The sequence below is a fragment of the Rhizophagus irregularis genome, chromosome 10 (assembly GCF_026210795.1).
Source record: "Rhizophagus irregularis chromosome 10, complete sequence".
NCBI lineage: Eukaryota > Fungi > Glomeromycota > Glomeromycetes > Glomerales > Glomeraceae > Rhizophagus > Rhizophagus irregularis.
The window spans coordinates 3,462,030-3,485,058 of NC_089438.1; the positions used below are offsets into that span (position 1 = coordinate 3,462,030).

Here is a 23,029-nt window from a genome sequence, read left to right on the forward strand (position 1 = left end):
TGAAAATTACAAAATAATTAAAGTCATAGTAATTTAAGCGAGTTAGAAAATTTTGGTATAAATAAATATATTTAATAAAAATGATTTTTCTATTACTGTATATACCTCCCTAATATTAGAAACTAGAAAACGTGTAAAACGAGTTGTAGATTAATAATAAAGTAACATGATTTGCTAACGGTACATAATATGAATTTAATCTTTCTTTTTATACTAAGATTACGCTTATATTGACTCGATTTTAGTTAACATTAATATAATTCTTCCAATAGAAATTAAGTGAAAAATAAATTATGATCGGTAAAATTATGTGTTAAATCAATGACAACAAATAATTTTTTTTTAAGGTAATAATATAATGGCTTTAAAAAATTTTAATAATGTGGAAAAGCATCAAGATATCTTAGATAATTATTGATTAAAAAAATAGGTTTCATTTTTGATTTGTATTTATGTATTAATGTTCTAATACTGCTAGTATTTACATCAAATTTACAGTTATCTATGTTTAAAATCGACTTGTGTAATAGTGTCTCTAATAAAAATGTCGCATATTACAAATATGTAAAACTCATCAAAGTTTCAAAAAAATAGGTTATAGTATTTATAATTTGTTCATTAGTAAAAAATTTTCATGATTGGTTCAAAATCAAAAATCAAAATATAATATGGATAAAAACATAAATTTATCTTGTCTAAGGTTGCAATTGCGACAATATAATTATTAAAATTTAATGAAAGTCTCAAAAAGCTGGTTACATGTTAAACATTTTACACAAACCTACTTTTTTATGAAAAGTAATACTCGTACTACTTACTACCTTCCATTTTCATGTTTTTGTTAAGTACCCCTCGTATTCTTGTAACTCACATTAAAATGAATTTGGGTATGGATTTTCCTCCAAATTAAAGATTTTTTTTCTTTATACCGTAAATAGTAGATATTTATATCAACTTAACGCAATGGAAATACTTTTATAGTATTTTGAAGGAATTCCTTATAGTATACTTTACAAATATAAATTCCTTGTATATTTTATATATATATTTTTTTTCAATAAAATCTCTACGATTTAAAATTTGATTCACTTATTTAAGTTAAATTTCCCAAATCATTATTTGTTTATTAATATAAGTGCGGTTAGGTAAGTCTCTACACTGAGTTAAATATTAATTTTCTTTAAATTTATGAATGCAAACGTACAAATGTCCAAAATCATTTCAAAAGTAGCAAATTGACCACAAAATTGCCATTATGGATTTCATCATATTTTCATTAAGAATATCAAGCACAATATCTAGAACCATACTATTCGGCAAGACATTCTTTGATAAAACCCAAAACCCTACAAGCCACTATATGCGAGAGCCTTTTGGTCCAGTTAAATATCATAGTACTATGATTTCATTTAAAGTAACTTTAATAAGTTATTGACAATATTGTATAATAGATGATAATAGTTTACTAGAATTCGATAAGTGGAATGTCAGCTTTTGGGAAAGAGGTTTGATAACCTGAGATTCGAGATTTTGAACTAGCTTATTAATAAGTTTTAATATGGTGAAACGTCGATAAACCATAAAACTAATTTGATGACAAAAAATAAACAATAAATTTAAAAAGTAAAGGCAGAATTAAAAGAACGCGGGAAAGTGATTTTAAAAAACAATTACTTAAAAAGAAAAGGAAGAAAAAGGTTTTTTTTTTAATAAAGGATAAGAAAAAAAACGTGAATTAGGAATAAGTAAAGAGAAATATTTTTCCATGTAAAGAGTAATATTTTTATTTTTACTAGCGATCACTGAATCAAGAAAAAAAAATTATTAAACTGCTTCACGTTTTTTTTTTATATTTACATCTATATAATATAATAAAAAAATTCATGTCGATCTTCTAACGTTTAGATTAGCCTGTATAAATCATCTTTGAATTGTGTAATGCATGATTCATCTGCGCCTAACAGTACTACTAATTATATACTAGCAGTTACCCGTTGCTTCGCACTGGGACTAATGAGTTTGTTTAAATAGGCCAAGAACAATTTGGTATTACAGTCAAACCTTTATATAATGATATGTCGGGACATATATGAAATTTTTAGAAAATATCATTATATCAATGGTATACCGATATTTATATGTCCTCACATATAGTGGGAAAATAAAATTTTATCGGTATATCAAGTTTTTAATAGTATATCGATATATCGAATATCGGTATATCGAGGTTAGACTGTATAATGTAATACTAAGTAAATTAAAAATGGTTACAGTTTTTTGATTAGTAGAATGATATAAATTATATTTAGAATGATATAATTATAGTGCATTAGAGTAATTAGTAAATATCTGACATGAATACTTATGAAAAGAGTACATAGTTATAATAAGTATTTGTAATCAATAAATGGGCTAATTAATTTTTTTAATTTCAGTAATAAAATAGCAATGATTAGCAATTTGTATTAATGCTATAATTTACTGATTAATGAATTTTAACCATAATAATATAGATCAAATATTTCAGGAGCAGACAGACCACCCATTACACAATTCAAATTATTTATACAAGATAATCTAAATGTTACAGAATTTTTTTAATTATATAGATGAACAGTATTTATGTATTTATGATATTAATTTAACTTACTTTAATATGTGCTATATAATGAAAAAATTATATGATATATCATATGAAACAGAGATCAAAAATATATTTTATTATGTGTGTCTACTAATTTTATTACAGATTACAAATAAAATTGTAAAATCATACGAAATTATAATATTATAGATAATTTTAATTTTATAATAGCTTTTTTAAAATATTTTTTTTTTGGTAATTTGATAATAAAGTTACGATAATTTCAAATGATTAACATTCATAGTACGATTTAATGATTTATTATATAATAAAATGATCGGCATTCATAGTACTAATGATAAAATGATGATATAAATAAATGGTAATGATCGGTATTCATGATATTGGTTTACCGATCCAAAAATTTAAACAGATAATAAATCAATAATACAGATAAATAAACATTATATCATTATACAATTTTAAAATTTTTTATATGACTAATCTAAATATGACCCATTTTTTTTAAATAATAGATAAAAGGGTTTAAAATTTGAATGCACCTGCACCCACTCACGTGACATGATTTTAAAATTTTATTGGTGATAATCAATCTATTTTTTATTTTTTACTTTGTTTAGGAACGTTTTTTAATTACTCTTTTTTTGTAGGAATACCCTGAAGATGAAATGGACCCCTAAAAATAAAAGGTGTGTTTTTTTCAATTTTTTTTCCCATTCATTTCGTTCAAGAACAACGTTCCTAACATTCTTTCGTAATTTTTTTTTTATAGGAACACTCCCTGGAGACTCTTAAAGACAAAAGGTAAAATTCTTTTTCATTTATATTTGTTAATTTCGTTTAAGAACATTCCTAACATTCTTCAATAATTTTTTTTTATAGGAACACCTCCTGGTGACTCTTGGAGATGAAAGGTAAGTTTTCTTTTTTTGTTTCTTTTATTAATTTCATTTAAGAACATTTCCTAACATTCTTTGAATAATTTTTTTTATAGGAACGCCCCTGGTGACTCTTGGAGGCGAAAAGTAAGTTTCTTTTTGTTTCTTTTGTTAATTTCATTCAACTAAGGATGTTCCTAACATTCTTTCAATAATTTTTTTTGTAGGAACGTCCCCTAGATGAAAGATAAGTTTTCTTTTTTCGTCTCTTTTGTTAATTCCATTTAAGAATGTTTCTAATGTTCTTTCAATAATTTTTTTTTATAGGAACGCCCCTGGTGACTCTTGGAGACGAAAAGTAAGTTTCTTTTGTTTCTTTTGTTAATTTCATTCAAGGACGTTCCTAACGTTCTTTCAATAATTTTTTTTGTAGGAACATCCCCTAGATGAAAGATAAGTTTTATTTTTTCGTCTCTTTTGTTAATTCCGTTTAAGAATGTTTCCAATATTCTTTCAATAATTTTTTTTTATAGAAATGTCTCCTGGAAACTCTTGGTGACGAAAAGTAAATTTCTTTTCATTTCTTTTGTTAATTTCATTCAAGAATGTTCTATTAATGTTCTTTTAATAATTTTTTTATAGGAATCCCTCCCAGAGACTCTTGGAGACAAAAGATTTTTTGTTTTCTTTTGCTAATTTTGTTTAAGAATGTTTCCTAACATTCTTTTGATGGTTTTATAGGAACACCACCTGGAGATGAAATGGACTCCTGGAAACAATTAATAAATTTTAACAACAGAAAAAGGTAATAGAAAACAATAAGACTTATATAGTTATATCAGTTTATTAACTGTTTCAAAAAAAAACTTTAAAAAAGCCTTTTCATTTAAAAAAATTAAATAATGAATAAGATTATTTGATGAATAAATAAACGATAACACTGATCAGCCAATCAAATTTAAAATACAATAAATCACGTGATAGGGTGCAGTGTGCGTTCAAGGTATTATTTTTATTTTTATTTTAAGATGATTTGATCAGCAAATGCTAATTACTAAAGTATAAAAAAAATAATTTTAGTTCCCTATTACTGGCGTTTTGCTAATACTAATTAGTATTAATCTCACTTTTTTAATCAATTAATATTTATCTCATTTGTTATTTTTTCAGTACAATTATTATTATTTGGTTAAATTGAAGTTTACAGATTTTTGCGAGATTATATATTTTTTTTTAGTTGATTTAAAATTTTTCTTATACTTTTTTTCATTATAACATATAGAAAAAATTTTTGTAAATATATTTATTCAAAATAATCTTATTTAATGAAGCAAATATTAAAATTTAAGCCTCACATTTTCGATTTTAAAGAAAAAATCACTGTATTTATTTTTAATGAAGTGATATAAATAAAAAAACAATAACAATAAATAAAAAAGTTAAGTAAATTACAATGATCAAGAAGAAAGATGCTAATAAAAAATGAAGTAACAATGGAGTAATGGAAAGTAATAGAAGAAGAAAGGGAGTAAAAAAGAGTAATGAGAAATGATAGGAAACAAAAAGGAAAAATAGGACATGATGGATGATGAAAAAGAGTGATGAGAGATGAAAAGAAGTAATGGGAAGATAAAGAGGAGTGATGAGAGACGAAAAGGAGACGAAGAGAGTGATTGGAGACAAAAAGGAGTGATGGGAAACGAAGAGGAGTGGTGAGAGATGAAAAGGAGCGATGAGAGACAAAAAGAAATGATAGGAAGTAAACAGGAGGAAAAAAGAAATAATGGAAAATGAAAAGATGTAATAGAAAATAATGGGAGACGAATAATGAGAAGTAATATGAGGTGAAAAATAATGAGACTTTACTTTGAATCAATGTCAATTTCCAGTATGTGTTACATTCTCAATAACAATTAATAAATCACAAGGGCAAACTCTGAGCAGGGTTGGTGTTTACCTACCTGAACCTGTCTTTACACATGAGCAATTATATGTTAAGGTTTTTATAGATAATGGTGAGAACTGCAAGACAAGAAACATTGAATACTGTGAAATATTTCATTCTATAAATAGATTTCACATTTAAAAATAACATTTTGTATGTATAACAATATTTCATATGTAATATTTTATATATAACATTCATACACAATTCACTTTTATTAGTATAAATATGTAAATTATATAAATTTATTAGATTATTTTTATCATACTGTAAATAATATTATTAAAATACTAAGCCTATTTCTAAAATATAGCCATACCATTGTTACTTTTCTTGACAAGTTTTATCCCCGGCGCAGCGCGACGGGTTACAACTAGTTAGTAATAAAAAATAAATATTACATATTATATATTATAGCGAGGGTATGTAAATCTTGTCAAAAAATAAAGTTCATAAATAAATAGTTTTTCAAAAAAAAAAAAAAAAAAAAATTTTCTTTTTACTTTAATAATGATAGACATTAGAACTAAGATGTTCTAATGGATACTGTAACTTAATCATCGATATTGTAACTTAATTATCGATTTTTATTTTTATTTATATTTAACAGATATTAGTTAGTGTTCATATATCTAAAACCATTCCTATAATTCACCCACTACCTCTCTTAAACCAGTAGAAACTAGATAAGTTGACGCCCGGCAAGTAGTAAGTAAGTAACGGAAATTGGCTAAGTAAGTAACGTAAAATTACTGTTTTAGGTCAATTTACGTTACTCCCCTTATATAAGGCACGGAACGTAAAGTCAATTATATTTACTTTACGTTACTCCCTTTATATAAGGTACAGAATGTAAGGTAAATTTAAAAATCGGTTAAACTTAAAATTTTATTGCGAAAATATTTTTAAAATTTTTTTTGCAAACACATTTATTCAAAATAATCGATTTATTTAAAATGAAATTTTATTTGCAAATATTAAATTTAAGTCACACATCTTCGATTTTAACGAAAAAAATCACTGTATTTACTTTAATGTAGTGATACAAGTAAAAAAAACTAACAATAAATAAAAAAGATAAATAAATTACAATGATCAAGGAGAAAAATGCTAATAAAAAAATGAAATAACAATGGAGTAATGGAAAGTAATAGAAGAAGAAAGGGAGTAAAAAAGAGTAATGAGAAGTGATAGGAAACAAAAAGGAGAAATAGGGCATGATGGGAGATGAAAAAGAGTGATGGGAGATGGGAGACGAAGAGGAGTGATGTGAGACGAAAAAGAGTGATGAGAGACGAAAGGAAGTGATGAGAGACAAAAAGAAATGATGGGAAGTAATCAAGTAAACAGGAGAGAAAAAGAAATAACGGGAAATGAAAAGATGTAATAGAAATAATGGGGAACAATAATGAGAAGTAATATGAAGTGAAAAATGATGAGGGACAAAAAATAAAAAAATGATCATGATAAGAGGTTGGGTAATGATAGGAAACCAAGTAAAAAATAAACCATAAAGTAAAAAAAAATGAAGTTAGTAAATAAGATAAAAACGAAATAAAAAAAATAAATAAAAAATAAAAAACTTACCTTTATTATTTATAGAACTGAAAGAACTAAAATAACTAAATAAAAAAATAAAATAAAATTAGTGAAAAACGGAAATATGAAACAGAAGCAAAATAAAAAAAAAATAAAAAAATGAGTAAGAAACGAAACTATACTGAAAACGAGATTCGATAAACAAATAAACATGACGCGATCATGTGGCAAATATAAGGAGTAACGTAAAGTATTTACCAAAAAAATTTACGTTCCGTACCTTACTATATAAGAGAAGTAACGTAATAGATCATGTGACTTTACGTTACTTACTTTGTCAATTTCCGTTACTTACTTTCTATATATTCGTTGACGCCCGCCCTGTAGCGAAATATATAATAACCCTATAAAATTATTTGAACTAATATCTATCAATCCATAAAGCTATATTAGTATAAAATTCCATAATATTCTTTACCAATAAAAATTTCATATTAATATTAATAAATTAGTAATAACAGATAATGAAAATAAACAGAAAATATTAATTAATAATCAAATAAGACATTATCAAACCTTCTGTGGCAGCTGATCCTAAAATAAAGTTGTAAGACTGAGCCAAACTATAAAAATAAATAAATTTAATTTAACAAATTGGTAAGAATAATAATTAAAGAATAATAAAAAAATGCTAATATTTAATAATTAATAATCAAAAACCAACACCTGTTATTGAGTTGAATTTGCTGCAGTAGTTGATCCATCCTGACATGAAACTATAGGGCCAAATCTAGAATCAAAAAAAAAAATTAAATTTATGTTTAGTAATCTTGTAGTAAAAAAAATAATAAATAAAAGATATTAATTAATAAACAAATAAGAAAGCTAATCTGTCATATGAAACTATGAGAACGAACCTAATCATGAAAAAAAAATAATATAATTTAATTAAATTAGTAAATTGATTTATAATAATAAAAAAATACTATTCATAATTAATAATCAAAAAAAGTTGAATTAAACAAAAGCCACCTAAAATTATAAAAAAAGTATAAAATTATTTAATTACTATTAACAAAACCATGATAATAAGTTAAAAAAAAATTGATTAATGATTAATTATCATTAAAAAAGGGTAAAAAACCTGTATCTACTGATTTATCACAGCATTGCTTGTACAAAGATCTCCAACTGAATCTAAAGAAAAAAAATAAATAATTTTTTGAATTTCTTTTTTTTTTAAAAAAAAATTAGTAGTCAAACAATACTAAAAAAAGAAGAAAGCAAATTTCAAAAAGAAAAAAAAATTAGCATTGGAAAAAATCACATGTCTACTTATTAAAATCTGCAACCTTTAGCATTATTCCTTATTCTGACAAAAAAAAAAAATTAATATATATAAATACTAGTTGATCATATGGGTGGATGTCCCCAATATGGCCCAAAAAATTTCACCCTCACATGATTTTGAATTTTAATGTTAAATATTTTTATAATTAATAAAAAATTTTCCCACCCTAACAGCTATTTTAGAGACAATGGACTTCAAAAGTTATTGCATGTGCCTAAAAAAGATTTAGTGAACAGAAATACTTTTCAATTTCAAAAATCAAAAGTCATCATGTAAATTATAAAGTTAAAAAATATTTTATTTCACAATTCACCTGACTTATTAAATCACAAATAATTAATTGTTTACGATATCAATAACTTTAATATAAGATATATCATAGTTTTGAACTTTAATATTATATAATTCAAATTCTTTTACTTCATCTTTCAAAGAAACTAAGTCTTTATAATTAATTAATATGGCTAAATATTTAACCCTTTTCTTTTTCATAATGTATTCTTTAATTTCTTTTATATAAGGCAAAATATCTTTGACTTTCTCTTGAACTGTGATTTTAATAAATAACTTTTTGATAAAAGTATTTTGAAAATTTTCTAAAAATATTTTCAATTTACTTGGTTTAATCTTATTAAGATCTAATTTTAAAAATTCTAATTTAGAAGGAAGAGTTTGTCCTAAATTTTTTGATATGATAATTGATGAGTCGTCGTAACAACTTTTATCAAAATCAAATTTTATATCAAGATAATTAAGATTCTGCTTAATATTTTCAATTAGGTCAAGTGCTAAATTAATATAATCTGATTCCATTAATGAAAAATATTTAATTTTTCTACAGTATTTTATAATTGATTCGAATAATTGTTTTTTTTTTTGTATTGATAATTTATAATGGTCTCCAAATCCAAAATTTTCTAAATCACTACCAAATTTTTGTATTAGCAATTGTAATAATTCAACATTTAATAATACTTCGCTCATGATCAAAGATTTTAATTTAAATGGTCTAAGAATATTATTAATTTGTTGAACAAAATCAGAATTTAAAGAACGACAATTAATAATATGAATAGTTTCTAAAACATTCAACTGATTGAATATTTCTTGAATATTAGTAATTATTTCCTTAAAATCAATTGTATAGAAGGTAATGATTTTCAAAGTATTTGAAATATTGGAATTTTTTAATAATGAAAATGAATAGTATAAAAAGTTATTTTGTTCAAATGAAATTTTTTTGAGATTCTGTTGTGTATTAATCATTTGTGTTAACCATTTTTCAACTAAGGTACAATTATCCGCTTCAAATTTATCATAAATTAAAAAAATTCCAATATAAAGTGATGAGATTGAATTACAATTAGAACATAAAAATTTTAGTAAAGGAAAGATATTTGTATAAATCATATTCATAATATCCATATAAAACATTAAATTTCTAATATTGCAAGTAAAATTTGGATTTTGTAAAGTTAATTCCATAGTATCATTAAGATAATCACAATCATTAGATGTACGTACTTCAACTTCAAAAGAATGCAGATTTCCTTCATTTTCAATAAACATTTTAAATAGTGATCTATAAATTAATATTGAGATCTCCCAATGTTTATCATCCATTAACCAATTTTCAATAGAATAAACAATTTTATGTATATTTAATCGTTTAATAAAACTAGGATAGTTGAATAATGTACTCGAACAACTTGCTATTAATTCCATATTCACTATATTCGCTAATTTTTGTTTTAAATAATCATCCTCTTTTAAATTACCCAAGTAAATTTCAATAAATTGAAAATTTTGGACGTGAATCGAAAATGGATCTTCCCATAACAATGGAATTGCCAGGCGACACCATAATCTGTTGACTAAAATACATGAATACAATGTTGAAAAATCATTCCTAAAATACTGTATAATTTCATATGTTAATTCAGGTAAATTTTCTAAAAATAATTTTGAGTATGTCATATTTGTGAAGAGAAAATGAGGAAGTGTTGGAAGTGTTTATTCTCAAAGTATATTCAAAGGAGAAGTTTGTTTAGTTTGTTTGCATAATTTTGTTGACTATTTATAATCGATATGTGAATACGCCACAGCTTTATTGTTTGTATACATAATGTTAATTGCACATGATTTAATGTATATCAGTTTTAAACATTCATTTTTCTCATTAAAAATTCCTAAATTATCTGAAAACTTTTCATTTTATTAGTTTTTAATTATTACTTTGAGTTTTATAAGTTTAAATAGTATGTAAGTCTATGGCGAATTTTTATATAGTGAGTAACTTGCTATAATGAAGAAAAGTTCAGATATGGATTTTTTTTATGTATAATAAAATGACTCTCAGACAGTGAATTTAGTGAATTTCTCACTAACGAATTTTAAGGGTGAACTGTACTATGTTTGTTTCAGTGTTTAACAAATTAACAAATAACTTGTAGTGGCAAATTATTCAAAATCTCAAATGACAAATGATGAGTCATTTGAGATTTAATGTTGACCAGAACTATAATTCTGGCCTACATTACGTATTTTACTTTGATTAAAATCATGTGATAGGGTTTCAACCAATCAGAGTCAAATGACTGAAATAATTATGAATAATGACAAATTATTGGCAATGATCAAAATGACAAATCCGAACACTGGTTGAATGGTTGGTAATTTTAACCAAAATAAAATATTTTTTATACTCTATTCTTTGGTATTGGCTTGGAATATGCTCTATTTAGAGCCAATAGGTGTAGGTCTAGGGATCTATAGAAAAAGAAGTACTTGGGAATAGAGGCTTATTTTACGGCTTGGACTTGGACCGTTATTATATCGATTTGGTGTAAATCGACTTAACTCTGGCCAGTTTAATTTCGACCGGAATTAACTAAGGCAAATTTGGCCAGAATTATGAAAATACATCCTGTAAAAAATTTGATCTATCATTTTCATGGAATTTATCCTTTTTTTCTGGCTATATTTTTCTGGAATTTATTAATAATTACAGTTAGAGAGGTAGCCTTAAATCATTAAATCATGGAATTTTCATTTTACTATCATGGATATTTGCGAATATACCATTTTCACAGAATTTTTGTAAAAGACACGGAGAAATAATATAAAAATTTTTTATAAGGCCGAAAAATCATATGTCAGCCTACCCAGCCCAGGTGAATTTTCAAAAAAAATTTGCCGGCACAAACCCTTATTCTGGTCTGGGATAGTAGCATTAGCTATATTAATTATGACTTAGGTATTCTATATGTGAGTATAAATTATAAGTTTTGAGAATAAAAAAATTTTGTCGCTGCAAATGGATTAATCGCTACACCAATGTTATTTGAGAGCCATTAATAAACACATTGCCTACGTCATATTATAAATATATACATGTGCGTTCGTAAAAGGAAATTTTTTTAATACTAACATTAAATCATCAGAGACGATCTTTATTTAAAATTCGAGGATTTGTAAGATGATAGAATAGATGTCTTTCAGTTAATAAACATGGAGTGAAAATATTATTCCAATTTTATGAAGAAAATCTTAAAAATACTACTTAAAGAAGACGAGATAAGAGAAATTGTTATTGGACGTAGTTATTTTACATTTATCAGATGAAACAAAAATCAAGGATTTGCATTATTACAACTTTATATCAAAGACAACATATCACAAAATCCTTTCATAATTTATAAATTTAAATGGATTAGATTGTTATCGTTATACAACTAGTACTGTATATCATGCTATCATTCAAAGCAGTTATCTTTTGTCATTATTACAAATTTAAAAAGCTAAATATCCCAGTTAAATCTTTAACAAGCTTAAATAACGTTGAAATAAAAAGTCATGATGATGAAAAATAATTCTATCAAAAATGTCCAAATCTAAATACCTCTGGTTAGAATATTTTTGTAATAAAGTAAAAGATGATTAGATCATCATCAATTAATTCATTAAAAATAGACTCACAATAATCATTATCATATTTTTTAATTATCCTTTCTGATTTAAATTTTGCAAGGAAATAAAATTTAAGACTTTTTTTTTAAATTATAAGCAATTAATTATTTTTATAAATATATACGATATTAATATCCATTAAACTACTATGTAATTTAGATGTTAAATATAAAATCAAAAATTCGAGCCTTCTGAGGGTCATTCCGTCAGTTCCGAAGTGCCCGGAGGATTATTATAAAGAAAGGTTTAAATAAAAATAATTAGATTTTTTTTATAAAGAAGATTATGATCCGATAATCTGTTATTTTATCGGACATTCGTATTTTATCGATAATCTAAAGTTTGAATTTTGATTCACAAACTTTATAATCAAAGACTAAGCCATAACCACTTTACCGATAATGATTATTTCATATTTTGGATTCTACTGACATTTTTTTTAAGGCAAAAACAATTCTTATGTTTTTAGAGGGTTTACATTTGAATGTTCATTTGATAAGCGTCATTATTCAAATTTTAATTTTTAAATTAAGATTTATTTCTAAAGTTGAGTTAAGCATATTTAAATTAAATGTATCAAACTTTACAATATAGATAAATAAGACAAAGAACAAATTACCAGATTATTCAAAAATTAAAAATTGATTAAAATCCTATTATCATATTTCACTTTTTTCGTTGATTTATAAGATTATCCAAGTTTTCTTTAACTTCGGGATGTCCATTTTCTATAACCTTCTTATACCAATAAATTGCACTATCAATGTCTTTTTGTATACCCTCACCTTTTTCATATAAAGATGCAAGACGTTTTTGGGCTTCAACATTCCCCCCTTGCGCTGCCATTTTATATAAATTAATAGCCTCGTCTTTATTATTATCAATTTCAATCCCATGTTCATAAATATATCCAAGTTTATATTGAGCATCTATTAATCCTAAACTAGCTGATTTATTATAAAATTCGAATGCTCTAACTTCATTTTTATCAACACCCTTCCCTAATTCATAAATTTCACCTAATTTATATAATGAAACTTTATTGTCATCTTCTGCTGCTTTATGATACCAATAACGTACTTTATCTAAATCATCATCAATTTTTTCATCACCAATACCAATAACTGCTTCATTATATAACTCAAAACCCTTTGATTTATTAACCTCTGTCCCAATACCATTCATATAACAATACCCGAGGTAAAATTTTACATCAATGTATCCATTTTCAGCAGACTTATTATAATATTCAATAGCTTTAATTTCATCTTTTTCAAGACCAATTCCTAATTCATGAAATTCACCCAAGTTATTTAATGCAATAGCATTTCCATTCACTGCTGCCTTTTGAAACCAATAAATAGCCTTTTTTCGGTCCCTTTTTACCCCCTTTCCAAAATCATATAAATAACCAAGGCTATTTTGCGCATTACTATCTCCTTTTTCAGCTGATTTTTCATAATATTCAAAAGCTTTAACCTCATCTTTTTTAACACCAATTCCATATTCATAAGATTTACCTAAATTGTATAAAGCAATAGAATTTCCATTCATCGCTGCCTTTTGAAACCAATAAATGGCTTTTTTTTTATCTACTTCTACTCCTTGACCACAGTTATACAAGTAACCAAGTAAAACTTGTGCTTCACTATATTCTCCTTCAGCTGCCTTGTTGTAAAGGCAAAGTGCCTTTGTTTTATTAATTTCAGTTCCAATTCCATTGTAATAACAATTTCCAAGCTGAAATTGAGCATATAAATATCCTTTTTCAGCTGATTTTTTAAAATATTCAAAAGCTTTAACTTCATCTTTTTCAACACCAATTCCTGATTCATAAGATTTACCTATATTGTATAAAGCAATAGAATTTCCATTCATCGCTGCCTTTTGAAACCAATAAATGGCTTTTTTTTGATCTACTTCTACTCCTTGACCACAGTTATACAAGTAACCAAGTCTAACTTGTGCATCACTATATTCTTCTTCAGCTGCCTTGTTGTAAAGGCAAAGTGCCTTTGTTTTATTAATTTCAGTTCCAATTCCATTGTAGTAACAATTTCCAAACTGAAATTGAGCATTTAAATATCCTTTTTCAGCTGATTTTTTAAAATATTCAAAAGCTTTAACTTCATCTTTTTCAACACCAATTCCTGATTCATAAGATTTACCTAAATTGTATAAAGCAATAGAATTTCCATTCATCGCTGCCTTTTGAAACCAATAAATGGCTTTTTTTTGATCTACTACTACTCCTTGACCACAGTTATACAAGTAACCAAGTCTAACTTGTGCTTCACTATGTTCCTCTTCAGCTGCTTTGTTGTAAAGGCAAAATGCCTTTGTTTTATTAATTTCGGTTCCAATTCCATTGTAATAACAATTTCCAAGCTGAAATTGAGCATTTAAATATCCTTTTTTAGCTGATTTTTTAAAATATTCAAAAGCTTTAACTTCATCTTTTTCAACACCAATTCCATATTCATAACATTGACCCAAGTTATATTTTGCTATCTCATTTCCATCTTCAGCTGCTTTACTATACCAGTAAATAGCCTTTTCCAAATCTTTTTCTGTTCCTTCCCCATATTCATATAATAACCCAAGATTATTTTGTGCAATATTATATCCTTTCTCAGCTACCTTATTATATAATTCAAATGCTTTTGATTTATTAACTTCAATTCCGATTCCTTTATCATAATAATATCCAAGGTTAAATTGAGCATCCAAATGTCCTTTTTCAGCTGACTTTTCATAATATTCAAAAGCCTTCATTTCATCCTTCTCAACTCCTTTTCCTGATTCATAACATTGACCCAAATTGTATAATGCTACTATTTCTCCTTTTTCAGCCGCTTTATTATACCAATAAATAGCCTTTTCTAAATCTTTTTCTGTTCCTTCACCATATTCATATAATAATCCTACATTATTTTGAGCTATCAAATAATCTTTTTCAGCTGCTTTTTTAAATAACTCAAATGCTTTTAATTTATTAACTTTAGTTCCAACTCCTAAATAATAATATCTCGCAAGTTGTAAATATCCATATATGTCTTCTTTTTTGTATATATTTCAAATGCTTTACTTTCATTTTTTTCTATTCCTTTTCCAAGTTCATAACAGTTTCCTAAATAAATTAATGCAATCTTATTATTATTTGCTGACATTTGATACCAATAAAAAGCTTTATTTGGATCTACATCAGTTCCTATACCATATACATAATAATCAGCAAGATAAAGCTGTCCACAAATACTTCTGTTATTTACAGCTTCTTTTATCCAATAAATTGCCAAACTATAATTAATTTCAGTTCCAATTCCATATCTATAAAATATGCTTAAATACACTTGTGCGATAGGATAATCGTCCTTTGCTGCTTTTAAAATTAATTTAAATGCTTTTTCATCATTTTTTTCTTCTAAAGTAAATTCATTGAAATAAAAAAATCCAAGAAAAAAAATATAAGATGAGTTTGTTTGATTTTCTTTAAGCCATTCAAAAATATCACTTGATGTTTGATTTGAGAGAGATATACAATGGTTAATGAAATGTTTTGACTCTTTAATACTATTTTCTTCTTCTTGTGTTTTGATCAAAAGTATAATTAACTTATCAATAAGAATATTTATGTCATCTGTTATGTTAAATATTTCTAAAAATAATTTTTCTGCTTGATTTAATATATCTGAGTTAACTTCATTATTTAAATGATCTAGCAATTTACTTAGATATAGTTCAGAATTATTACTCAACATATATTCTATAGAATTATTACTAAGCATACATGCTAAGTCAGGTATAGTAATTGATCGTGAATGATTCTCTTGTAATAATTCTGTCTTATTTTCCAAAGAATTAATCTCATCATTATTTTCTCCAAAAATTATTTGCTTAAGAAATTTAACAACTTGATGTATAGTAGGACGTTTAGTTGGATCATCTTCCCAACATACTAAAAGAAATTAAATAAATTAATATTCTTAATTAATTATATAATAGCATATGATAACTTAATATTTACCGTTATATAAATTACTATATTCAATAGGAGTATCCTTAACGATTTTTTCTCTTTGTCCTTTTATAATATTCATGATCAAATTTGCATCATATTCTACATTTTCGACATAAAAAGGTCTATGTCCACTCGAAATCTGCCAAAGAAGAACTCCTACACTATAAACATCAGACTTTGCATTTAATTTATATGGTTGGCTTTTATCTTTAATATTATTCAAATATTTTGGGTCAATATAAGGAACAACACCAAGGACATTTGTTGAATTGTATGATATATCAGTTATTTTTCTTGATAAACCAAAGTCCGCTAACTTTATTTTATTTTGATGTACAAGTACATTTTGCGCATGCTATATTTGATAAGAATTATATTAAGAATGTTTTTTAACTTAATTGATATAAATAAAAAAAAAAAAATACTCAATAAATTATTTATTACATTACCAAATCACAGTGAATAATTCCTTCATTATTTAGACATTCTACAGCATTTGCAAGTTGGAGCGCTAATTGATATTTATCATTCCATTCAAGTTTATTAAAATTCTCTTTCAAATAGGATTGTAATGATCCACAATCAGCATACTCCAAAACTAATAAATATTTGTTTTCTAATTTTGAGATTCCATAAAATCGAATAATATTTGAATGATAATCAACTTCACGTTGCATTTTTATCTAATATTATAAATATAATAATATTAAGGATCAAAAAAAAAAAAAAAAAAAAAAAATACATAATCGTAATGTTTTAATATAATAATAATTTACCTCATTAACCATTTCTTTGATAGTTAAGTTAAATGGATATTTTAGAGCCATAACAGTATCAGAATCTTTCCGATTTACACGAAAAACTTTTCCAAAAGATCCATTATTTATTTCTTCTTTATTAGTAAAATCAGTATAATCATAATATTTAATATAATTTTCTGATATTGCTTTTTCTAACCAATCTATATAAGTATCAGAATTTTTTTCAGTTGTCTCCGTCATAGTTTTCGAGTAAAAACCTTATTTATTACTCGATAATTTGAACATGCTTTAAATAGAAAATCCTAAACGCAATGTTTATGGTACCACAAATTTTCAAAAATTGCCACATGACCAAATTTATTCCGCAACAGTTAATAAAAGTAGAAATTGCACGGATCACCGCCAGATCAACCGGACCGGATTCTTTTTTTGAAATGTAACGCGAATACATACAAAACTGTAACACAAATAAAAGTTGCGCCCTAAACCTTTTAAACCAAATCAATTTTTACTTTTTAAACATTAAGAAAAAAACCAGTGATGTTCTTTGCTTGATATTCGAATAATTCCAGAGATAATGAAAGAAAGGGAAAGAAATTTATTATTAAACGTAATAATTTTACATTTATCAAAAGAATCAAAAAATAATTTAAATCATAATAATATATCAAAGACCTTTATTTAATTATATTAATTTTTGCAAACATTTAAATTTAAATATAATTCAAAGGATAATTTATAATAATCTAAAATTAAAATTATTAAAAATGAAATTATCAATCTTTTTATTAATTAAATGAAAATACAAAATTTACACATCTTTATTTACCTTATCAATTAAATTTTCAAATATATTTCATTCCTGGAGCTAAAAGTTGTCTATCAGAAATTAAATTCCTTAATTGTAACGCTAGTGTAGAAAATTATATTTTAGACATAAAGAATTGGAAGTATTTTTTGAAAAATATAATAGTTAATTTAATTAAAAATCAGAAAAATTTTATTTAATGTTTGTTTACTAGGTTATTATAAACGACTTGAATCGTTTAATAATATTATAGAAAATTCGTTAGTTAAACATGCAATATTTTATATTTTGGAGTCCTATTGGAATGGATATTTTATAATATTATTTATGCTTCGCTCAAAATTTTGGAACTTTTACATTTTAAAATTAAAACATATGATAAATAGTAAATTTATTATGCGAAAATAATTATTTGAATTACAGACTAAGAGTATAGTAGATATAATAATTTCATTATTAATTGATTTATATACATATTTCACGTGCTTTTATAGAATTGATCATCTTTCAGTAGTATAATTGACATTAGAATACTTGCTAGGACCCAACTCAATTCTAGAATTGTTTACTATGTGATAGCGATTATCACTTTTATAAAAATATTAATCGCGCAATGAAAATAAAAAATTTTTATGCCGATCAATAACGTAACAAGGTATTTTATTTTTATCATCAGGTTACTATAAATAAAATTTTTGTATCAAATTTTTGAATGTTACACATGCACAAGGGCTTATATTTTGAATAAATTTTATCCGAATTCCGTAAATTTTTAAAAAAAAATTTTTTACATTTTCACTTTATTATATGGTTAATATTATCCTTTGAATTTACTAATAAAGTTTTTAAGTTAACCAGTTAAAATAAAAATCATTATCTTTGAATTTACTAAGTAAATTGTAATCTACATATATACAATCCAAATTAATTTAGCATTGGAATTTATCAAAAATGGATCCTAAAGAAAATAAAAGAAGTTTATGGGAGTCTGTTAATTATGATAAATATCAGGTAAAACAATTCGTTTTATCATTAATAATATAACATTATTTATTTTTAATTTGAATAATAATGTTTTTTTTTAATCATTTATTTTAAAAGAAACATGTTACAATTTCTACTATTGATTCAACTACTGAATCATCAGAAGAGATAGATGATAAAATAGTTTATATGGAAGATTTAGAAAAAAGAAAACAAGTATATGGAATATGTGGAGAATGTAATGAACCTGGTACAGGACAAGATTGGTGGCAACCTTGTAATGCTAAAAGATTTAAGGATAACTTTAAAAATTGGACTAGTGGAAATAAAAATATTGATAAATTTATACAACAATCACAAATTAATGCTGTGTACTATCAAAAATATCTTGAATGGATACCTTTTGAAAATTTTAAAAATATTACCTATATTACCAGAGGTGGATTTGGTAAAATTTATTCAGCTAAATGGCATGAAGGATATCTTAATTATTGGGATATTGAAAATCAAAAATGGAAAAGGTATAGCAGAAAAGTTGCATTAAAAAGTTTGGATAATTCATCTTGTATAAGTACAGAATTTTTAAATGAGGTAATTAAAATAAGAAATGTAACTTATTTACTTAATATTATTTTTATTAATTCCTTTCAATGTTTTATTAGATTAAAACTCATCTTCAGATTTATCTTTTTGATGTTATTCAATGTTATGGAATAACTCAAGATCCAAATACCAAAGATTATATGATGGTTTTAGAATATTGTGAAGGTGGAAATTTGAGAAATTATTATATGAATCATGAATCAGATTATTATTCAAAATTTGATCAATTAAGGCAAATTGCAAGAGGACTTCTAGATATTCATAATACTGGAAAAATTCATAAAGATTTTCATTCAGGCAATATATTATATCAAGTTGATCCATTTATAAGTGATTTAGGAATGTGCCAACCAGCAAATAGTGAAAAGCAATCAGCTAAACAAGAAGGAATTTATGGAGTATTACCTTATATGGCACCAGAAGTTTTACGTGGATGTCAATATACAAAAGCATCTGATATTTATTCATTTGGAATAATGATGAATGAATATATATCTGAAGAAATTCCTTATAATAATATTCCTCATAATCATGCTTTATCTATTAAAATATGTAAAGGGCTTAGACCAAATATTTTTAAATATACACCAAAATTACTTGCAGATTTGATTACTAAATGTTGGGATGCTAAAGCAGAAAATAGACCAACTGCTAAAGAATTGTATCAAAAATTAAATAAATTATTAATTATAGATAGTGATACTAAATCTCAAGTAGATGAATATAATGATAAAATCAAATTAAACAGAACAAGTGAAAAAAGATCTAATAACGTTCAAACACATCCACAAGCAATCTATACTAGTAGACTTTTAAATTTCAAAAATCTTCCAGAACCAGTAAATTCAGGTAATTTAATTTAACTTTACTTTGGTAATCAAAAAAAAAAAATGTTTACATTACTAATAACTTTATTTTCTAATAGATGTTACTGAAACAACATTACGTAAGTAATTATTTCTATTGGCAATCAATATAATTAATAAACCTTTATATTATTTTAATGTCATGTTAATTAATTTATAGTTTCAGAATGTTTTGATTGTCAATTAGACGAATTAGGTAAGATATTTATTTATTCTTTAGTTCTTTATTTTGCTAATACTTATTAATTTGCTTATTTTGTAGATCTTAATGAAATTAATCAAGATGAAGAAAATAATACTGAATGAATGATTTGATTTTTTATGAGAATCAAAGAATTTAGTTTAATTAAAATTATATTATTAAATTATGTCTTTTATACTAGTTATTATTTATGGGTTTTGTATGTAGTAATATTTTAGTTTAATAAAAATAAATTATAAATTGGTTAACTATTGATATATCAAATTAATTTTATCTTTAAACTATTAATTGTAACTTTATTTTTGACGTAAAAGATTTAATACACAGTGCGTAATTTTTTTTTATTTGTTTATTTTTTAAACGAAATAATTTTGAAATATTTACAAAAATGTTTTAAAAGCTTTTAATTGTTAGAATCATAAAATTATACTAAATTACTTGAAATATTTTTGATTGTAAATTATCCTAGAACCTAATGGAAAAACCAAACAAAAGTACTAATGAATAAACAAAGACCAAAAATGAAACAAATTAAAATAATAAGTGAGATAAAGGATCAAATGAATGAAATCAAAAATAAAAGGATCAAATGATAAAGTTTAATCGACAAAAAGGAAACTGAGTGAAAATATATTAATTAAAAAAGAAATCCAAGCACAAAGTATAAAACGTTCGATCCTAATCAATATATTGATTGTCTCACGTTCATTATTTTCATTAGAGATATATTATTAACTTGAATATTGACTATTTATGAATCGGTTACACCGATCAAACACACTGAATATAACAAAAATTAAAGAAACTATGTCAACATTTCTGCTGAAAAATGATAATTTATTATAAGTAAAACTATAAATAAGTTTATCATAAGATATTAATTGGCGACACCATCACCTAATATATATATATATTAAAGCCTTAGATTTATAAAAAATTTATAATCTGTCTTGGTAATGATATAATTTTAAAATTATCTAATAATATCAAAATATTAGTTTAATTACCAATAATGACATTTCATATTTGGTTATATGAAAAGTAAGTCTTAAATACTATATATTTTATGAATGTTTACTGGTCTATTCAATAATGTTTGTGCTCGTTCATAATTATGATTTCTATAAATTTTTATTAAAATTCCAAACTTTAAGCATACTAAATTTTCTAATTACTATAATCCAAAAAATCCACGCAATTAATTATGAGATGTGGGAAGTCTTGTATTCTGTTCAATGAATATTTTTAAATATAAGCTACCGTGATTCTCGCGTTCTTTTTTACTTAATTTCAAACATAAACGATTTTTAAAAGACACAAATTTCAATTACAATTTACACTAATTTAGTCCTGCCCTATAAGAAATATGTATACGGAAAGGATATGTTTTGTATACATTTTTTGTACGTTTCTATAGATTCCGTATACAAATTCCGTATATTTAATAAGACATTCATTTTTGAACATTTTTTAAAAAAACTAATGTATAAGAAATGTATACGGAAAAAATTAATCATGCGGAATGTATACGGAATTTTTAAACTTAATATTTTTAGAAGATAATTTTACAAAAATCCGTATCATAACACGAGATCACATGATTGTTTATTGTTTTGTTATGATACGTTTTTTGTTTTTATATAAACCCTTACTTTGATGAGTTTGATCTTCCGATCTTCCTTTCTGTCTTTCCTTTCCTTTCTCTTTCTCTTTGTCTTATTTTTGTTATTTTTTCTAAATTTTTCTTTCTTCGTCACTCTAAAAATATTTTTTTTTTCGTACCTCACTTTAAAAAAAATTTTTTTTCGTCACTCTCCTTTGAAAAAATTTTTTTTTTCGTCACTCTCCTTTGAAAAAAAATTTTTTTTCGTCACTCCCTTAAAAAAAAATTTTTTCTTTTATTCCCACTCTTTTTTTTTTAAAAAAAAATTTCTTCTTTCTATTTCTATTTCCTCTTTATAAAAAATTTTTTATTTTTCTAACTTTGACGTCCTCCCTTTAAAAAAAAATTTTTTTTTAACTTTCCTAACTTCGTTACCCCTCTTTTTAAAAAAATATTTTTTTTGGTTTATTCTTTATTCCCCTTTCTTTTTTATTTATATTTAATTTCATAGGCCAGCAGATTTTTTTTTGTGAGAATATTTAGTTTCTTTTTTCTTTTTTGTAGATCAGTTTGGGATTCCTTTTTTTTGTAGGATGATTCAGGATTTTTTTCTTTTTTTAGGTCAGTTCAAATTTTCTTGTTTTTTTGTAAGTTGGGTTCAGATTCTTTTCTTTTTGTAGGTTGTTTCAGTTTTGTTGCTTCAGAGTCTTCTTTTTTTGTAGGTCAGTTTTGGATTTATTTTGTTGTTTTGGTTTCTTTTTTCAATAGACGCCTCATAATTCTTTTCTTTTATGTAGGTCAGACATTCTGGAGTTCTCTTTCTTTTTTTGTAGGAATGCTGACCTTTGGTGACTTGGACGATTGCAGATACTATATGGGGTTTTGTTTCCAATC

At 24.6% G+C, this 23,029-nt stretch overlaps 4 protein-coding genes across 4 annotated transcripts; 2 read left to right on the plus strand and 2 right to left on the minus strand.

Moving 5' to 3' along the window:
- Positions 1-3,268: 3,268 nt before the first annotated feature.
- On the plus strand, positions 3,269-4,598 carry OCT59_002241 (uncharacterized protein; the record flags this gene model as incomplete). The annotated part of the gene is made up of 10 exons (XM_066144361.1): positions 3,269-3,294; positions 3,403-3,409; positions 3,488-3,519; positions 3,600-3,630; positions 3,711-3,730; positions 3,811-3,841; positions 4,017-4,048; positions 4,126-4,183; positions 4,468-4,486; positions 4,564-4,598. The coding sequence occupies 10 exons, from the start codon at positions 3,269-3,271 to the stop codon at positions 4,596-4,598; spliced, it is 291 nt and encodes a 96-aa protein (XP_065995529.1).
- A 4,056-nt stretch (positions 4,599-8,654) lies between these two features.
- On the minus strand, positions 8,655-10,295 carry OCT59_002242 (uncharacterized protein; the record flags this gene model as incomplete). The annotated part of the gene is made up of 1 exon (XM_025323754.1): positions 8,655-10,295. The coding sequence occupies one exon, from the start codon at positions 10,293-10,295 to the stop codon at positions 8,655-8,657; it is 1,641 nt and encodes a 546-aa protein (XP_025189853.1).
- A 2,658-nt stretch (positions 10,296-12,953) lies between these two features.
- OCT59_002243 (uncharacterized protein) lies at positions 12,954-17,309 on the minus strand (the record flags this gene model as incomplete). Its single annotated transcript, XM_066144362.1, has 5 exons — positions 12,954-15,301; positions 15,376-16,245; positions 16,315-16,663; positions 16,758-16,991; positions 17,085-17,309. The coding sequence occupies 5 exons, from the start codon at positions 17,307-17,309 to the stop codon at positions 12,954-12,956; spliced, it is 4,026 nt and encodes a 1,341-aa protein (XP_065995530.1).
- Positions 17,310-18,828: 1,519 nt separating this feature from the next.
- Positions 18,829-20,636, plus strand: OCT59_002244 (uncharacterized protein; the record flags this gene model as incomplete). The annotated part of the gene is made up of 6 exons (XM_066144363.1): positions 18,829-18,888; positions 18,979-19,111; positions 19,585-20,313; positions 20,390-20,410; positions 20,491-20,526; positions 20,593-20,636. 6 exons carry the CDS (start codon positions 18,829-18,831, stop codon positions 20,634-20,636), a joined length of 1,023 nt encoding a protein of 340 aa, XP_065995531.1.
- Between the last annotated feature and the right edge of the window lie 2,393 nt (positions 20,637-23,029).